Source organism: Chelonoidis abingdonii, chromosome 4 (genome assembly GCF_003597395.2).
Source record: "Chelonoidis abingdonii isolate Lonesome George chromosome 4, CheloAbing_2.0, whole genome shotgun sequence".
Classification (NCBI taxonomy): domain Eukaryota; kingdom Metazoa; phylum Chordata; order Testudines; family Testudinidae; genus Chelonoidis; species Chelonoidis abingdonii.
The window spans coordinates 123,004,292-123,022,730 of record NC_133772.1 but is presented as its reverse complement, the minus strand read 5'-3'; the positions used below and the strand labels follow the sequence as shown (position 1 = coordinate 123,022,730).

Below are 18,439 nucleotides of genomic sequence, written 5' to 3'. Positions count from 1 at the left end.
GGTTGGACTAGATGACCTCCTGAGGTCCCTTCCAACTCTGCTATTCTATGAGGGGTGCTACCCTTGCCCCTTAGGCTGTGGCCTGCTGATGAGTGCGCTGCTGTGTGGTTCAAGGTAGGGGGCTACCGGGGGAGGGGGGGGGTGCACACACTTGGTGACGCAGGCAAGCGCTGCTCTCCCCCATAACAACCCCTTCCGCTCCCTGAGCCCATGGCTGCTGCTGGCCCTTTAAATGCTGGCGGGCTGCCCCTGCCGCCGCTGGCTGGGAGACCCCGCGCCTCCAGTGAGAGGTGAAACCAAGATGGCGGTCGCACAGTGACTGAGGCGGAGACAGAGGCAGTGGGAGACGGACGGGCCTCGTCGCGCCTTAGCCAGCCAGCCAGCCAGTCCGGCCGGGGAGGGGCTTTGCCTGCCGGGCGCCCGGAGCGGAGCCGGCCGGACTAGCGGAGCGGGCCGAGGAGCTGGGACTGAGCCGCAGCGGTAGCGGGAGGAGGAGGAAGAAGAATATGGCGGCGGAGCCGGGCTGGGAGTGAATCTGTCGCGAGCCCATGGGGAAGACGGGGCGCTGAGCCCGGCCGCCTTCGCACCCCGCCCGGGACAGGCAGCGCCCGCTGGCCGCCTGCGAGCCGCGCCTCCTCTATCCCCTGCACTGACGAACTGCGAGCGAGGGGGCGTCGGGCCTGGGCAGCGCCCGCACAATAGAGCCGAGCGCTGGACAGAGGGTGAACTGACCCCGCTCCCTCCCCCTTGCCGCCGATCTGCCACCACCCCTTGTCCCCTCTGCTAATCTAGCTGCTCCCTGTCCCCTTCCCCGGCCAGCACGCTGTCCTCCCGGCTCACCCCTGCTCTGCAAGCCCTTTCCCCCCACCCACTTCTAGCCTCCATAGCCATCTTTCCTCTCCTTCACCATCCCTCCTCTAATACCTCTGCTCCGTCCCCACGCTGCCCTTTCGGCCTGTCCCTTTACCCCTGGCAGCCCAACTGCTCCCTAGGCTTTCCCTCCCGACTAACACTTCTCTGGTCCTCTAGCACGCCTCGTAAATAGCTTTCCACCAACCACCCCCTTCCCCAGCACTCTTCTGTGTCTCCAAATATTGGGGATGAGGAGGAGACTGCCCCAGCAGTGAAGAATAAGGAGAGATCCGGGGGTGTCTGTGTGGGACTGCTACCCTCTTTCCTGCTTCCCTCCTTTTGAGGGGGGCCTAGCCCCCCACCAACCTCCTGTTCCTTCAGGTGTCATAGGCCAGGGTGGTGGCTGTGGTCTGGCAGGCGGCAGGATGACAGACACCCGGCGGAGGGTGAAAGTTTACACGCTGAATGAAGACCGCCAGTGGGATGATCGGGGCACCGGACATGTGTCCTCTGGCTACGTGGAGAGGCTGAAGGGCATGTCCCTGCTTGTCAGGGCAGAGAGCGATGGTAAGTGTGTGAAAGCATGCAAAGCATTGGTAGTCGTCTTTTCCTAATCCACCTAAAAAAGAAAGAGGGGAACTGGTTTTTATATCTATTCCATGACACTATCGGCATACTTGGTATGCAACTCTGAAATGAGGGGTGGCAGCAACTATGGTTAACTCTTGTTAGGCCAAGGGCCAGGATTGGACGATTAGGACAGAACTCTCCTACCCATCAGGTACACACTGTGCATATTGGAGACACAGATGTAATGGTGCATACCAATACACTTAGTCCACATTGTACACACTGTATTGCACACCAGTATCCTGCTTCTTGGCCCCTCAAAATTATCTTTGCCACAAATACTACTTGGGATCTTTTTTTCAAATAAATGATAATCCTCAGATTAAGGAAACTACTCACAGTTTGGATTACATTTGTTGAACATAAAATATTTTAAAATTCTTTCAGTGTAGTGTCTACCCTATTCAGCTCTCAGTAGTTGGGTTTCAAATATATTTTTCACATTTTAAAGTTTTAAAGGATGTTTAATACTATATATATAAATCCACACTTTATAACATTGTTGCTTTCAAGACAGTACAAAGAACAAAACAGTATTGTCGGGATATATTTTAAGCAGCTAGAGTATTCTGCACTCATGCTAAAACTCCTTCAGAATTACCCCTTAATAAATTAACTTAAAACAAAGCATATCACTTGTTTTCCTCACATTGCAAGCATGTTTCTCTGCAGATCACTACATTATGGTCGTTTTTTTGTAAGAACTATAGATGATTATTTGATCAGTTAGTTAATGGTTGCTGTAGTTACTGTGGATTAAACTTTGAAGTATATCTGGCTTTATTTAATACAAGTAGTATGAATGAAGTCTGTCGTATCTCATTTAACCTTATAGTTGCATATTTGGTGATGTTTTTCTGATCTAATAGCCTTAGCTATTTCCAGACTTTTTATCTTACATCTGGTTAGGGTGGATTATTCTTGCAGATTGCTGTCTACAGTTGATCGTAATCTCCCCTCTTCCTCATGTTATTTGGCTTTCCCTTTGCTGATACTGCATGATAGAAAACTTCATTGAGGTCACTTACTTAATGGAGTTGTTTTTGGAGAAATTTCTGAGAACGTGCAGTATAAGGAAATCCTAAATTGATATAGTAGAAATCAAATTTAGAAAATTGATTATTATCATAAACATGTTTAAATGCTAATTACATTTTTGAGTCTTTTAAATTACCAAATTATTAATACATTTTGAAAACCAAATATGTAATTTTTCAGAAAGAAAATATCAAGACTGTTCTCCCATTCTTTACGGATGTCTTATTTCTTATGTAAGATGAACAACTCGAGATGGCAATGGACCTCTACTATTGAATTTAAGGGTGAAAGGGAGCACAGTGCAGGGGGAGAGGAGGAGAAGGAAGCAATCACCTTTTGTAAACTGGCTTATTTTACAATGGTATAATTATAGCACTGACCACCACCAGGACAGCTTTCAAGAGCTGAACAAATGAGTAAAGTACAACTGAAACATCAAATGAAAGAGTGACATTAAAAAAACAAATGTGCGTAGAATTTTTGAGTATAAAATGCTGCAGGTTGTAAGCAGTCTGTTCAGGCTACACAGACTTCCACTGATTTCCGTGGGATTTGCATATGCAGATTGATTTTGGTAATTTATTTGCTGTAAATGAGCTTGTTTAAATCTATAAAAGAAAGTAGAAGTATGAAGTATTGTAAGTGTTGCTTTAAGGTTTATCTAGGAGTTATTGAATTTTAAAGATTAATTTTCCATATTTTGAAAAATATTCAGCAAACTAATATTTTTAAAAATTGAATAACTGAAATTAACATAATTTATTTAGCATGTACAGTTTATAAGATTATTAGATAATGCTCTTCAAAAACTTACTTTTTCTATCACTGAGGCTAATATATCAATCCTTTTAGGCAAACATGCCCTCTAGTAATTGTTTGTTGTCTTATTCTTGTCACTTTACCATTTCAAATTACTATTCAATTTTCTCTCTGTGTCAGAAGTCAGTGGCCAGAAAAGCTTTGAAGGCAAATTGATATGCAATGAAATTTAAAAAAAAAAAAAAAAAAGATGTATGAAATATTTGTAAGTGTGAACACTTAATTCACTCCCTCCCCCCACCCCGCAAAAGTGACACCAGATTGTTCAAATGCATTGATGCCTTTTATAGGGCTCAAGTCCCTTCGTTCCTCCTGCTTTCAGTCACCCTTCAGCTTTTCTGTTAATTTTGATCCTCACATTTTACAAAGCAATTCAACAAGTACTGGACGCCCTACTAGTGTTCCACATGTCTTCACATCCCTGTGTAGTTCTTTCATCTTCTTTCCTTGACAGTTCCTCCCCTTTCCATCAAGGTGTCTTCTTCCTTCCTCCCTTTGAACTGTTTCTTCCTACAGTTTGGGGTCAGGACTCAACTTCCTCTTATTTGGTACCTTATTTAATGGCTTACACACAGAAGCTGATAGACCAATTTAGGTTTCAGAATTTTCTAAGGGAGAATGCAACCAATAGTCAGTTTTTATCCGTGGCCTGTTAGGACACTGTAACCACTTCCAACAGATGGAACATAGGAATTATCATACCAGATCAGGCCAATGGTCCATGATGTGTCTAGTGTCCTGTTTTTGATGGTGGCTAGAAATGTCAAGTAAGGTGTGGTCTACACTGGGGGGGATCGATCTAAGATACGCAACTTCAGCTGCAAGAATAGCATAGCTGAAGTTGACGTATCTTAGATCGACTTAGAATGACTTATTTCGCGTTCTCGCGGCGTGGGATGGATGGCCGCCGCTCCCCTGTCGACTCCGCTTCCGCCTCTCGCCCTGGTGGAGTTCTGGAGTTGATGGGGAGCGCGTTCGGGGATCGATGTATCGCGTCTAGATCCCTGATAGATCGATCACTACCTGCCAATCCCTTTTACTTTCACTGCATGACCCCTTTTATTTCTGTTAGGCAATAAAGGAGTGCCTAATTTCCACTCTTTTTATCATTCATTTTTATAAATAACTGTATCCTAGTCTCTCCTTGTCACTTCCATGACCTGAACAGTCCTATTCTTCATATGACAAGCTTTCTATGCTCTTAAATAATTTTCATTGCTTGTTTCTGAACCTCTTTTATTTTTTGTTTTCTCTTTTGAGGTAAGATGTCCAAAACTGAAAGCAATATTCCAGATGAGGGTATACCATTCACTTAATGATACAAATATTTTTCTATCTTAGGGATTGAGAAAATGATCAGGCACTTACTAGTATAAGGACTACGCTTATTTGCCTTGTCAGAATACACATTACCAAGCCATGCCTCCCCTTCTGTCTCTCACCTCCCTGCTGCTTGGGCCTGAAGACCCTAGCTTCCAGGTCGCTGGATTCAGAATTCTAATTAATTCTGTGCCAGTCCTCCAACGAATACCGATCTCTACCTACGTGCCAAACAACAGTGGCAGCAGACAGGTCTCATCTGCCCCTGTTACAGAGGCAGGAAGCTGCTCTGCCCCAAAAGCAGTGGTGGCACTGCTGCTATCTCTCAGCACAATTAGGAAGACATCACTGGTTTGATTTATACTTCCTCACCATTTGGAAGGTTTTCTTTGTGATCACAATGGCTTGAAACTTTTTTTTTTTAAGTAAAGTTTAAGAGTGTGCTAAAGTTGATGGCACTTGCCCAGGAAAGTTTGATACTCAGTCTGGAGGAGCTTATTTTTTTTTGTCTCCCCCTGCCCAATCCCATTCTCTATATGTCCTAATGCTGTTTTGATTGTCGCTAATCATTGAACTGATTGATCTGTAGACTGACTGGAGTGCATGGTAATGCCCGTTAGTGATACTGTTCTACCTGCCCTGATATCTTAAAGGTTGTTTTTATTAGCCACAGAGAGATCTTATATGGCTCTGTAAGGCAGAGGTTCTCAACCTTTTTTTTTCCTGAGGTCTCCCCCTCAACATGCTATAAAAACCCAAAGGCCCAGTGTGGTTGGGGAGGCTTGGGGCTCCGGGCTGGGGCCCTTAGGCATAGGCATAGTCGGACTTCTATTTTCTTTGGGGTGGGGGCAAGGGCCAACTCTGCACAGTGGGGTCCAGAGAGAGTGCCGCCTCCACCCCCTGACTCACCTCAGGAGGCCACCCAGCCTGTCTGGGTTGTGGGGGGGATGCAACCAAAAAATGTAACCTAAAGCAGGGACTCAGCTCAAGAAGTTTGAAAAGCACAGAGGGTAAGCTAGGGCCTGAGCGCAGGCAGGGGTGTAGCTAAGGGTGCAAGGAGAGAAGGATAGTTAGGAGCTGTGTGCTAGGAGTGCTCCCCTTGTGATGGCTGTTTTCCTAGGGCTCTGCTGCCCTGGAGTCAGGTCCCCCTGCCTGGACAGCTCTTACATGCGTGAGCAGTCAAAAGGGGCTGGGAGCTGAGGAGCAGCTGCAACCCCGAGCACCAGTAGCAGATGGGAATGCCACGGCTGTTGTCTGCATGGCACCGCCAAGCAGAGAAGCAGCTGTCCCGCGCTGCCTGGCTCGGCTTCCCACCTATGATCTGGCCAGAGTACGGGGCCTGAGGAGGACTGGCGGAAGTGCAGGGGGAGCTGCCGCTGGGACAGCTCAACTCTGGGTAAGGCACTGCAGTTTAGGGGAGGCAACACCCTCCCCCACTCTGCACATGGACTCTGCTTCTGCCCATGGGGGGCGCCAGGGCTTGGGACTTCAGCCAGTCCTTTTGGGTAAAACTGGGAGTGATGGGTTGAAATTAAAAGAAACATTTAAGATGGAAAATAATGAGAAAAATGTTAACACTATCTATTAGACTGTGAAATAGTCTCTCAAGAAAAGTAGTATATACACTGTAGTTTGTTCTCCTGTCATTGTGCGTACCCTTTATAAGAAAGGTTTTAATAGACAGAGCTACATGAATTCTATAACGGCAGACTTTACTGCAGAATCCGCCTTTTGCGCACACTTTCCTCCAGCATTATGCTCCTAAATTGAAGTTCTCATTTAAAAAAAAATATATAGCCCTCCATTGTTGTGAAGAAAACATTGCCACTTTTGCGTATGTTGATGATGAAGAATTTTCCCAAGTCTTCAGGCAGTCTGCACTAATAATTGAGTAGTCTGAATTGCATTGTTAACTAATTTTCATTGCTGGTCACTGGTATCTGAAGCATCCAGCTCATTTTTAGGGTTGTTGGAGAAGTACCCCAAGTGCCACCTCCCGCCTCCCTTTCAAAACACAAAGAAGGATGCAGAGAACTACTGGCTTAACACATTTAAAGTATGTTTCTTCCCTAAACAGTAACTCTCAATATGCCATTGTGGAGTTTTGTAGTCTTTCTTGCTTGCTTCCCTATCAGAATTGTTTTTGTTTGTCAATCAAACCATTCCCACCTGACCCACTTCTGTAAAGCTGCCCTGAGCTGTCAGACTCAAGCTAGGTTCTTTCCATCTCACGTACAACTCCCAGTACTAGAGGTTCTGTAGACTAAGTCTTACTCTCCTCTCCACAGGTAACCCTGCTGTCTTCACGTTATTCCTTCAGTGATGCCCACATAAACTCTTTAGCTTTAAATGGGTTTGTATAGATGTCACTTAGTGCATCATTTGGTCTGCAGAATTTTTTTCTTGTGGTTATGTAAAAAATGCAGCTTGACTCTGAAGTTTTAAGATGAGTTTTCAGGGCAGGCTGTTCAAAAAAGTGTTTAGAAAAATGAGCAAAGTTCATATGGAGTCATTAGTGAACATGGAATCCTGCTGACATTTTTAAAAATTGGCTTTACACGCTACAAGCCTTTTCAAAAAGTAGTGTGGATAAAGTCTTGGAGAATATTCTAGGGGCTTGTCTACACATACAACAATGCCATGCGTCTCGTGAAGACACACTATTCTGACAACAGAGAGCTCTCCTGTCAACATAATAAAACCACTTCTGCCCTAGGCAGTAGTTGTGCTTCTCCCACTGACATAGCACAGTCCACACCAGTGCTCATGTCAGAGTAACTTATGTCACTCAGGGGAGTGGTTTATTTACGCCTCTGAGCAGCATAAGTTACGCTGACAAAAGCTGTAGGATATACGTAACCTAGGAGAGCACCAAGAAATGGAAGGTATATTTTACAAATTTATTAGTCATTTTTAACGAGATTGATTAAACCCAACAAAACAATTTTTAATAAATGTTTTTAAGTATACTATTGAAAAGACCAGGACTGGAATCCAGTATTTTGAGTGGAGAATGTATGTAGTTAAAAACAAGTGCGACAGACCCAGACCAGTGGGGTACAGGAGTTTGTTAGAGGGCAGATATACTGGTCACTGGATGAGTAGTTTTCTGTTCCCTGAGTGACCAGAGCAGGGGCTGCACTAGAGTAATCAGGAACCTGCTAGAACCAATTAAAGCAATAACAGAGCTAATAATAGATCACCTGCAACTAATCAACAGGCTAAGCGGAGGCACCTGGGTTAAAAAGAGAGACTCACTCCCAGTCAGGCGGAGGGGAACCAGGAAGAGAAGTGCGTGTGACGGAGCTAGGGGCCAAGAAGGCGCAAGGAGCTGAGAGTAGAGGATTGCATTGCTGGACGACCTAAGGAGTACAAGCGTTATCAGACATCAGGAGGAAGGTCCTGTGGTAAGGATAAAGAAGGTGTTTGTAGTAGGTCATGGGGAAGTAGCCTAGGGAGTTGTAGCTGTCATGCAGCTGTTACAAGAGTCACTATAGACAGCCGCAGTCCACAGCGCCCTGGGCTGGAACCCAGAGTAGAGGATGGGCCCGGGTTCCCCCCAAACCTTCCAACTCCTGATCAGACACAGGAGGAGTTGATCCAAACTGTGGGGAAGATCACTGAGGTGAGAAAGTCTGCCAATAAGTGCAGGACCCACCAAAGTAAAGGAGGAACTTCGTCACACAAGAAATTTTATTAGCTGCAGTCTGATCTATTAAATGAAGGTTGACATTGTTAATGTTTCTATTATCACGACCATACCTAACTATTATTTACTATTTTTACTATCCACAGATGTGCTTCAGGTTTCTGCCTCCAAAGAGCTTACTGTCTGGGAGCCTTATCCTGCAAAAGCTTATATATATAAGTAGTGTTTTTTTCAAGAGTAGTCTTACTGACTTAATTACTAGAGTAGTTATTGACTTGAGTAACTATCTGGAATGTCAGGCCTGTTACAGTATCCTCACAAGTCCATCATATTTCCTAGGTGGAGTGGAGTTGAGGGAGGTCATGGATTACAGAGAACTCTTTTATTCATTCTCACAACAAAATGTGGTGGTTTAAATGTTCTGAGTCTCTAAAAAGTGTGAAAATGCATGCTTTTGTTCGGTGATACTGCATAAATGAGTAGGAGTGAGTTGAATCGTGAGTTTGGAGCCTTGACAAATAGATTTTAGAAGGCTGTTGCAGGCATCAGGTACAGAATATTAGAACGCAAGATTTGTGATAACAGTAGAAAAGGGGTATAAAGACTGATCTCTTTGATAGTCTGGAAGGATGAGCCTGAAAGGAGATTATATCAGACATAGGCAAAGACTTTATTGTCTTAAATATTTGTTTTGAATATTTTTTTCCGTATTCTGCATACAGTCTTGTCAGTCATAGAAGTAATCACATGGACGAGGTCATCTCGCATATTCCCTTGACCTTTTTCAGAAATCCAGTATCTGTAGAATTTGTCCAAAAGGCATTCATCAAGACGCATAGCTTGATCATTTCTAGTGACTTTTAGTTCCACCATCCCTTTTGGAAGTTGTTTCCAAGTCTGACTGTGTCACTCTAAAACCTAGTATGTCTGTTTAATCAGTGTGAAGTGATAGAAGCTGCTACAAGCTCATGAGAGCTTTTTGTTTAAACTGTCACCAGGTTCAGTCATCACTGGGATTTGTGGTCCATTGCTGTCAAATTTGTAAGTTTGCACCCATTTTGACTTTACAAATTACGCTGGCAGAAAGCATGGGCTTTCAGTTACAGTAAGGCATGTATTTATGCCATGCCAAGACCGTTGTGATATCAGAGGTAACTCAACCAATTACCACCCTTACTCTATAGCTAATTTGCATGCAATTGTTCAATTGGTTGTACGTTGGAGACTGCACAGATAATGGGTTACTTGGCGCAGCTGCTATCCTTGCAGCATCCTTACAGCTTTCACCTAATACAAGTTAACTTATATTGAACACATTTCCAGCCATTGCTTTATATGGTAGCATTGCTTAAGGGAATAAAAACCGACTCAGACAATGTTTCCCACTCCATATTGTAAAAGAGATTATTTTATTTTGATAATGCTGAATTGTAGCCTTTTCACAAGGATGGCAGTTAAAGGGGCACTGCACAACTGGGTTCCCAAAAGCAAAATGAGTTGTATAGAAATAATATCCTATCTCAAGTTGATATTTATGACATCTATCCATCTAAATGGGACACAAGTTCTAGTTCTTAACATTTCTGGTTCAGTTGTTCATTGTAGAAGTTAGCTAAGCTAATCATGGGGAAAACGTACATTTGCATGTAATGTATTTACACATTTTTTTAAAAAAGGACTTAAATTTAATGTCTGCCACACAAGTAAATTACATAGCATTACCACAAAATTCTATTCTGCTCCCTTGTGCTATTTGTGTTCTTTCCTGTTGTTGCTACTTACCAAGGTGAGTGTTTGAACAGAAACTCTCTTCTTTATAGTGAGATTCCTCCTCCTCCTCCTCCTAACTTCCTTTACAAATATAAAAACATTGAGGAGATCTCTATAGTAGTGATCCATATCAAAATCTTGAATTAATATCAAATAGCTGGATTAGAGTTCTTTTAGGTCTTGTCTGCACATGAAGATATTCAGGAACAGCTGTTCCTGAATAATTCCATGTGTGGACATTTCCAGAATAAGCGTACCCTGTTGAACAGGATTTCAGTGTACACATGTGGAGTTATTCCTGAATAGGTCCATGTGTAGACAAGCCTTTAGTCTTTCTACATACACTTTTATAATCAAAAAGGATTTGTCAGTTCAGTGGTATATTTTTGTTTTTTTTTTTTTTAAGTCAGTGTGTGACAGGAACTTTACAGATGGCTTAAGGCTGTTTACAGCTTCCTTAGAAAAAGAAAAATTTGGGCTAGCAGATATGATTAGCTGACAAAAGAATATTTATATACTGCAAAACTTCTGAGAGGAAAAAATAGTTCAGGTCTACAGAATGTACTGTGTGAACTTCAACTTGCAAATAGCTTTACTTTTTAAAACACATGGAAATCTGTTTCTCTTCTTCTTTACCTGTCAGCATCTGAGTTGAGGATTCTGTTATGCAACAATTGATGATAAAAATAGTTCAGGTCTACAGAATGTACTGTGTGAACTTCAACTTGCAAATAGCTTTACTTTTTAAAACACATGGAAATCTGTTTCTCTTCTTCTTTACCTGTCAGCATCTGAGTTGAGGATTCTGTTATGCAACAATTGATGATAAAAATAGTTCAGGTCTACAGAATGTACTGTGTGAACTTCAACTTGCAAATAGCTTTACTTTTTAAAACACATGGAAATCTGTTTCTCTTCTTCTTTACCTGTCAGCATCTGAGTTGAGGATTCTGTTATGCAACAATTGATGATAAAAATAGTTCAGGTCTACAGAATGTACTGTGTGAACTTCAACTTGCAAATAGCTTTACTTTTTAAAACACATGGAAATCTGTTTCTCTTCTTCTTTACCTGTCAGCATCTGAGTTGAGGATTCTGTTATGCAACAATTGATGATATATGAACAACCATCTCTCTTTGGAATCATCAGCAGTTCATGAGAGCTTTTAGGTGGTTGCAAGGCAAACAAAATCCTGAACTTGGGACTTATGCTTTGTGTACACTACATAGTTTTGTTGGCAAAAGTCAGCTTTTGCTGAAAAAACAGTGGAGATGTACAGGCTACAAACCTACTTTTGGCAGCAAAACTCTGTTGTTTTGCCAACAAAATAAAACCACCTCAACAAGAGGCGCAGAGCTTTTTGTGGCAAAGTTAAAGTGATAAAACATCAGTGTAGATGCTGCTGTTCATTATGTTGACATAACTTGCCTTCCCCAGTATCCCACAACGCCCAACATGAGCACTCTGCTGCTCTGCATCTAGCTACACAGGCATGCGTCCCTCCCCTTTCAAAGCTCTGGGAAGCTTTGACATTCCTCAGTGTTTGTGAAGAGCTCACAGAGCTGCTGAGGATACCACTCCTGGTAGCTGAGGAGGCTGTGGGAGAACTCGGAGGGAGTCACAGACCCGTTAATGTGGAATTGTCTGGCAGGCAGGCAAACTGGGCTGCTGCTGAAGTGTAGCGGGAGAGGGGAGAGACTACTGCTGTGCTGTGCAGAGCCAGGGACTGATGGGGACTGGAGTGTCCTCCCCCTGCTTCAGGATTTGTTGGTGCTGGCAGCTGTCTGAACTTAGACAGTATTCCAACACTCTTCTTCCTCTCCTCCCCCCAACACACACACTTCGCATCTCTCCGCGAGCATACACATACACTCCTTGTCACACACTTTCCCCACCTTCTCCCCCCACTTCAGTTGAAAAGCAGATGGTAATCTAGTAGGATGCCCATGGAACAATGAGATTGATGTGCATCATGTGATGCTGTACCCGTCCCATGAGGCATTGCAAACGTTTCCCAAAGCACCATGTGGCCAGTTGCACAATGGGATAGCTACCCACAGCGTACTGCTCTGTGTCGATGCAAGAGCTGCTAGTGTGGATGCGCTCTGCTGACACAAGGAGCATAGTGTGGATGTGTGACAGTGGTTTAATGTAAAGCACTTCAGTTAAAGCGCGATAACTTCTGTCAACAAAACTATAGTATAGACAAGGCCTTAGAGTTAATAAGTAGTACACTGATTGCAGGTGAGTTTAAAAAAAAAAAAAATTACACAGTGTCTCCTTTAAAGTGAATGTATATGTAATTTTTAAAAAACTATATATTCTGCTACTGACTTGGTTTGTGTGCCTCTTGTTTGAACATCAATATTTTGTAACATTCTAAATTTATAAGATAAGAAGCACTTTTATCACGGGAGGAACTATCATTAACATTGGTATTCAATTCTACTACTTTTAGTAGCCATCTTGCTGAAAAAGTAACATAGGGTCTCATTCTGCAGTCCTTGTTTAAGCAACATTCTTATTGAAGTCACTGGAAATTCTTCAGATAAGGTCTGTATGTCTAAACCCAGGGTTTGTGACTGACAGTGAGAGAAACAAGTGTAAGATTCTTTCAGTAATTCTCTCCATATGGTTAACATAAGTTTTTAGAGTATGGATTTATAATTAATGAACTGTTCAGGTATTGAACATTAATTTCCGGTGATCAGTTCAGAAAGGTGGCTCCTATCATGAGATTCAGAAATGACCATTATAATTACAATTATCCTTTTCAAATTCTGTTTATTCATGGAGAATTGCTTCTCACCGTTCAGAAATTTCAGAGGTTTGCACTAAGAAAAATGAGTGTAAGTATTTTAATTTCTTCTGAATTCCTGGACAGTAAGGTTCAGTGACGGTTAAGCATGCATACCAGTAACGTATGGGTAAGGATGAGTAAATAAAAATAGTTAGTGATGTTGTAATTATACTAAAAACCCAGGAAATTCAGAGTTAACCTAAAAGAAGTCCAAACAGGTAAAGGTATGGAAACGCACAGTTAAGGCACCCCATACAGCTTTAACTCTGCCTGTTGTCACAAGGTTGTATGGGTGCCTTAACTGTGCATTTCCATACCTTTACCTGGTTGGATTTCTTTTAAGGTTACTCTTAATTCCAGGTTTTATAATGTGATTGTGTGGACTACTTCCCATTGGTGATAGAAAACATTCTTGTGGCAACTACAGTAACTGCTTCCATGGAAAAAATAGTATCAAGAAGTTGACATGGATCATGTACTTTTTAATGAGATTTAACAGAGGGAAACAAGAAGAGCCAGCGTCATGTGACCAGTGTCTGTAGACCACCAGTAAGTGCTTTGTGGACCGCATCTTAGGAACCGTTTATTTTTCTAGTTTGATCATCTCAACCATAAATGCTGTTTGGGGGGAGGCGATAATGAAGTCAAAATAGATTATGGAGATTAAGGCCCAAATCCTGCGAATACTTATGCGCATTCTTAATGTTGTTTGTGAGGAGTCTTGGCAACTTCAGCGAAACTACTCGTGAGTAAAATAAAGCATGTGCATACCTGTTGGCAGGATTGGGGATGAAGTTCTGAACATAGTCTTAAGTTGTGTGTATTTAGTGTATCAGTGATTAAAAAGAGAATTTTCAATTCCCATTATTGAATTCACAATGCAACTGTAGAAGTAAAGCAGAACTTTCTTCTTTTTTTAATTCCTTCAGGTTCTCTTCTTTTGGAGTCCAAAATTAATCCAAACACTGCATACCAGAAGCAACAGGTAAACTTTAATTATTTTACCTTTTCTTTCTTTTTAAAGGGAGACTGTTGTTTCTTTAATATAAATGAATGTTCTATGAGTTTACTACCCTTTATTACAAGTAATGCTACCTGTTACTGTAACTGAAAGATGAGAGAAAATACTTTTCAGTGTTTTTGTGTATGATCGTACAACCAATCAATTGTATTTTGTGTAATGTACTGTGTGTTCTTCACACAGCAACAAAACATATGGAAAAACAGCAGTCTGACTGTAAAATTACAAATTAGCAGGGGGTCCTTGAGACCATGTAGTACCTGAAGCTACATGTAATCCCTTTTTGAAACAGACATATTTTCAAATAACTTACTTAAAAAATGTATTTTATATATTCTTCTTTTTACTCAGATATGTATATGCAAATATCGATGTGTTGATTGCTTAGAAAGATGATGATCAAAGTTTTAAGGCATACAGATTAACTCTGTCCAAAATATGCCACCTCTTTCCAAACAAATAGATGAAATATTGATGCCTGTCTGCTTTTTTTGCAATCCTAGGTTTGACTGTTTTTTGTCAATAAGACTTACACATCTTAAGCTAGTTAGTTGTGTGCATTGCTATCCTGGAGAGTCTTTTTGCTTGAAGAATTAAAATGAAATTTGATGGGTGTGTCCTACTGAAAAGCACAATATTCTTTCAGTATTAGAAACTATACTAGAAAGGGACAAATGCTGCTGTCTTGATTATTGTTATATTGAACTTAGTTTATGCAAATTAAGCCTATTTTCTAATCAGTTTTATACTGTGTTGCAGATAGAGGCTGGCTTCAGTAATGCAGTTCATGGTATCTAGGAAAAATGTGTAAAATTGTCTTTGTTTGGCATTTTTGGCCTTTAGTTGTCCTAAACACTTTTTTTTCCCCCTGCAAATAAGAGTCTAGAGCACTTGTAAGTCTGAAGCTTATTGCTTGATTAGGAGTTTAAGTAGATACCCTTCGACAACTGCAAAATTACTCTTCCTTTCTGTGAAATGAGAGATGGGATTCCAAACTTTTAGAAGGACAGGCTTATTTATTTTCTTTTGGCCGCAGTTATGATGATCTGATACCCTTTTTTTGAACTGGATCAATAGCCAAAAATATCGTTTAAAATTACAAATTTTCTGTTCTTTTTCTCGTCATTCTCTCCCTCTCCTCCACTTTGTTGTCTCAGCTTTTTTTAGGTTTTCACCTGTCCAGTACACTCCATGCACACTCTTCTAAAGGAACTATTTCCATCACTACCCTTCTTCCTTCTCCAAAGTCTCACCTCACATGCACAGTGGTGACTCACTCCAGCTGCAGAGGGTTATATCCTTTCAACAATAACTTTTTTCTTTCATCCAGGGATATCTTATACCAATGACATTTGCCATGTTAGCCACTCTGATCTCTTTAGCATGTCTGTAACACTTCTCTTGTCCACACAGAAGTGCTCCAGCTGATGTGCATGATTGGCAACCATTGCTTGGATTAAATTTGCTTCCAGAAATGCTTTCTTGTTGTCTCAACTGCATTAGTTTTGTCAGTGTGAACAGAGATCACTAGCATAACACTAGTGGTACAAATATTGCTATCCAAGAACAAATCTGTTTACACTTCAGTGACAGCTTTCACAGCTCAGAACTCTATTGTCATTTGTCAAGTTGGTTGTATGCAGACCCCAAACCAGCTTTTGCTGGTTTTGCTCTCTCTGGTGCCCCAGCCTCCAGAGCATCAGTGAAGGATACAAAGATAACAGAACTTTATTATACCAGATTTATCAGATCTTTGTTTTTTTTCCTGGAAAGCCAAAAGCAAAAGTTAGCTTTTATTTTAGATTGCATTCTCTTATACATGCAGAGAAATGCCACAACATAATTATTTTAATTGGGGGGCTGACTCAGCTTTTTAACCCATGTTAGGGCAGTTTTCCACATCCTGGAGCTCTGAAAAACAAAACAGAATGGGGAAATTGGTTAGCAGATGCACATCAAGCCTGTTCCATGTGCCTCCTCTTGCCTTCAAGCCAGGATGGATCTGATTTAAATCTTAATTTAAATCAATAGTCAGGAAGACTTGATTTAATCATGGATTTCTACATAAGTGCATTCTTGTTGGTTGTTATAACCTTAATATATATTCTTTATGACTCAGAGATAGATGTAGGTTTCATATTTAGAAGGTACACACTATACATTTTTAAAGTGATGTTCCTTTCATCATCTTCAATGCAGCTTCCTCATGAGAAGGGAACTTCTTATGATGTTGTTTCATTTGGGCAACAAGGCCTTGCATTTCTTTGTTGCACTCTTTGCATTTTGCACACATGCCTGTCTTACCCACAGGTAGAGGAACTTCATTAAAATATTCCCAAACTGAGTCTCTTTTACAGCCTGCTGCCATTGTAGGTTTTGCCTCCTAGTGAGAGAATGGTATGGTAGATCTCAAATTAATGAAGGCTACACTCAGAAAGACCTCAAGACTTCTGGAATATGCTGCTCAAACATCACTTTTGGTTCTACTGCCTGTCCCTCCCTTCTCACATTTATCTCCAGATGACTTCTCCTTGTCCAGATCTAATCTGCCTCCAACAATCTTCTATTCATTGAACTTTTTGAAACTTTGCACTTTTAGAGAGAGGTAAGGGATTGACACTGTGTACACAAATTTGCAGAGGGACAATAGGATTGAGTTCTGTTATTTCTCACCTCTAGGTATCATTTACTTAAAAACATTTTTTGCTGTTAAGAAGCATGTTATCTGTGGAGACACAAATCCACAGTTTGAGAACTGCAAAAGTAAGCAACTCTGATGGTATCTTCTAGACCAGTGGTCCCCAATGTCCTTAATGCGTCCGCGTCCTGGCCCTCAGGAGAGCACCCGCTAAAATGCCGCGACAGGGACGCCTCTCGATGACGACGCTTGTTGCCGACAAGCGACGTCATTGAGAGGCGTTGCCCCTGAATTTTGGCGGGGGCGCCTCTCGCGGACGCAGCTTGCCGCTGTGGTCCTTCGGCTGGTGCCCGCCAGCCAAAAAGGTTGGGGATCACTGTTCTGGACTGAGTACTGAGTCCCATTGAGTAGAAGGATTAACCTAAATAATCTATATAGAAGCCCCTGGAGCCCCATAAGATTGGGTCCCTAATTCATGAACTATTGGAACTCATTTAGAAAACTTTTCTTAAACATTACATGAATATATTGTCTGATACTATAGAATTAGAATTTATAATCCCTATCCCATGATGAGATATCTTTGAGCTATAATGTATCTTAATTAAAACTATCTTTAGATAGTTTTTCTCAAAAATGCGATTATTTTTAATTAAAAAAAAATCAATGATTTTTACCCACCCTGCTTCAAGTACAGCAGTATATCTCTCTATGTTGCTTCCAGAGCTATGCTTCCATGCTGTCCACTCCCCCTCATTTGGCTGGAGGACCACTATATCCTTGGGGGCTTCACTGAAGTAGGTGGGTGATTAGGAGGTGAGAGTGGAAATTGGCTGGAGTGGTGATACCACCACCACCAAACCTGGGCTTTGATATTACTTGTTTCTGAATCATATAGGGAAACATGAACAATTTAAAAAAAAACAACAACAAAAACTGTAGCAATAATTGAATCGAGTGCCTTAACTTGAGTGTTGTCAGATGCTGGACCTCCAGTCCCAGAGTTGGCCTGACATAGGGAACTCCTGACTCTTGGCTATGACATCTGTACAACGTGTGATGGTATTCCTATGCTTCTCAAATCTGTGTGTTCTTGTGCAGGAAGTAGATAGAAGAATAAAACAGAAATGAGAGTGAACAGGTGCGTGTATATGCTATGTACTGTAGGGATTATACACTTGCTGGAAGAGCTGTGTGGGAGCAGTGGGATAGGTATGCAAAGAGCCGTAGAGTTGCTGTGACAAAGCAGAGCACTTATGTGGTCATTAAGCCAAACCCTAAAGGATCTGCATCCACAACAGCATACAGTATGTCCACAAAAGTCATTGTTGATGCTTACACCAATGCAGTCCAACCGTTCGGTTACAGTTCAGGAACGTATATTCCAGAGTCCATCTCTAAAGAGCAATGTGAGCTATTTTTTTCCTAGCCCTTTTTCTGTCACCAAAAAATTTGTGCTGCAAGTACAGAGCCTCCTGGCCTAGTACAAGGCACCACTTGTTGCTGAGCCATCTGCTCATCACCATTACCATGCAGCTCCCTCATTTGATTTGTATGCATTTTCACCCTTCTGATCTCTTCTGCTTTTCTTTTCCTCCAATCATTCTGTACACAGCACTCCTGGAAAATGCTTGTGCTGCTGTTGCTGCACCCATTGCTTTTCCAGGGGTACTGGCAAGAATCTGAGTGATCACAGAATATCAGGGTTGGAATGAACCTCAGGAGGTCATCTAATCCAACCCCCTGCTCAAAGCAGGACCAATCTCCAACTAAATCATCCCAGCCAGGGCTTTGTCAAGCCTGACCTTAAAAACCTCTAAGGAAGGAGATTTCCACCAGCTCCCTAGGTAACTCATTCCAGTGCTTCACCACCCTCCTAGTGAAAAAGTTTTTCCTAATAT

At 41.8% G+C, this 18,439-nt stretch overlaps 1 protein-coding gene across 2 annotated transcripts in view; it reads left to right on the top strand.

The window, feature by feature from the left end:
* Window positions 1-257: 257 nt before the first annotated feature.
* Window positions 258-18,439, top strand: part of PPP4R3A (protein phosphatase 4 regulatory subunit 3A) — a 70,572-nt gene continuing 52,390 nt past the window's right edge. For both annotated transcript variants that reach the window (XM_075065642.1, XM_075065643.1), the window contains exons 1-2: window positions 258-1,419; window positions 13,809-13,864. In XM_075065642.1, the coding sequence (XP_074921743.1) occupies window positions 1,278-1,419; window positions 13,809-13,864 (198 nt within the window). In that variant the 5' untranslated portion in view covers window positions 258-1,277. The remainder of the gene's footprint in view (window positions 1,420-13,808; window positions 13,865-18,439) is intronic.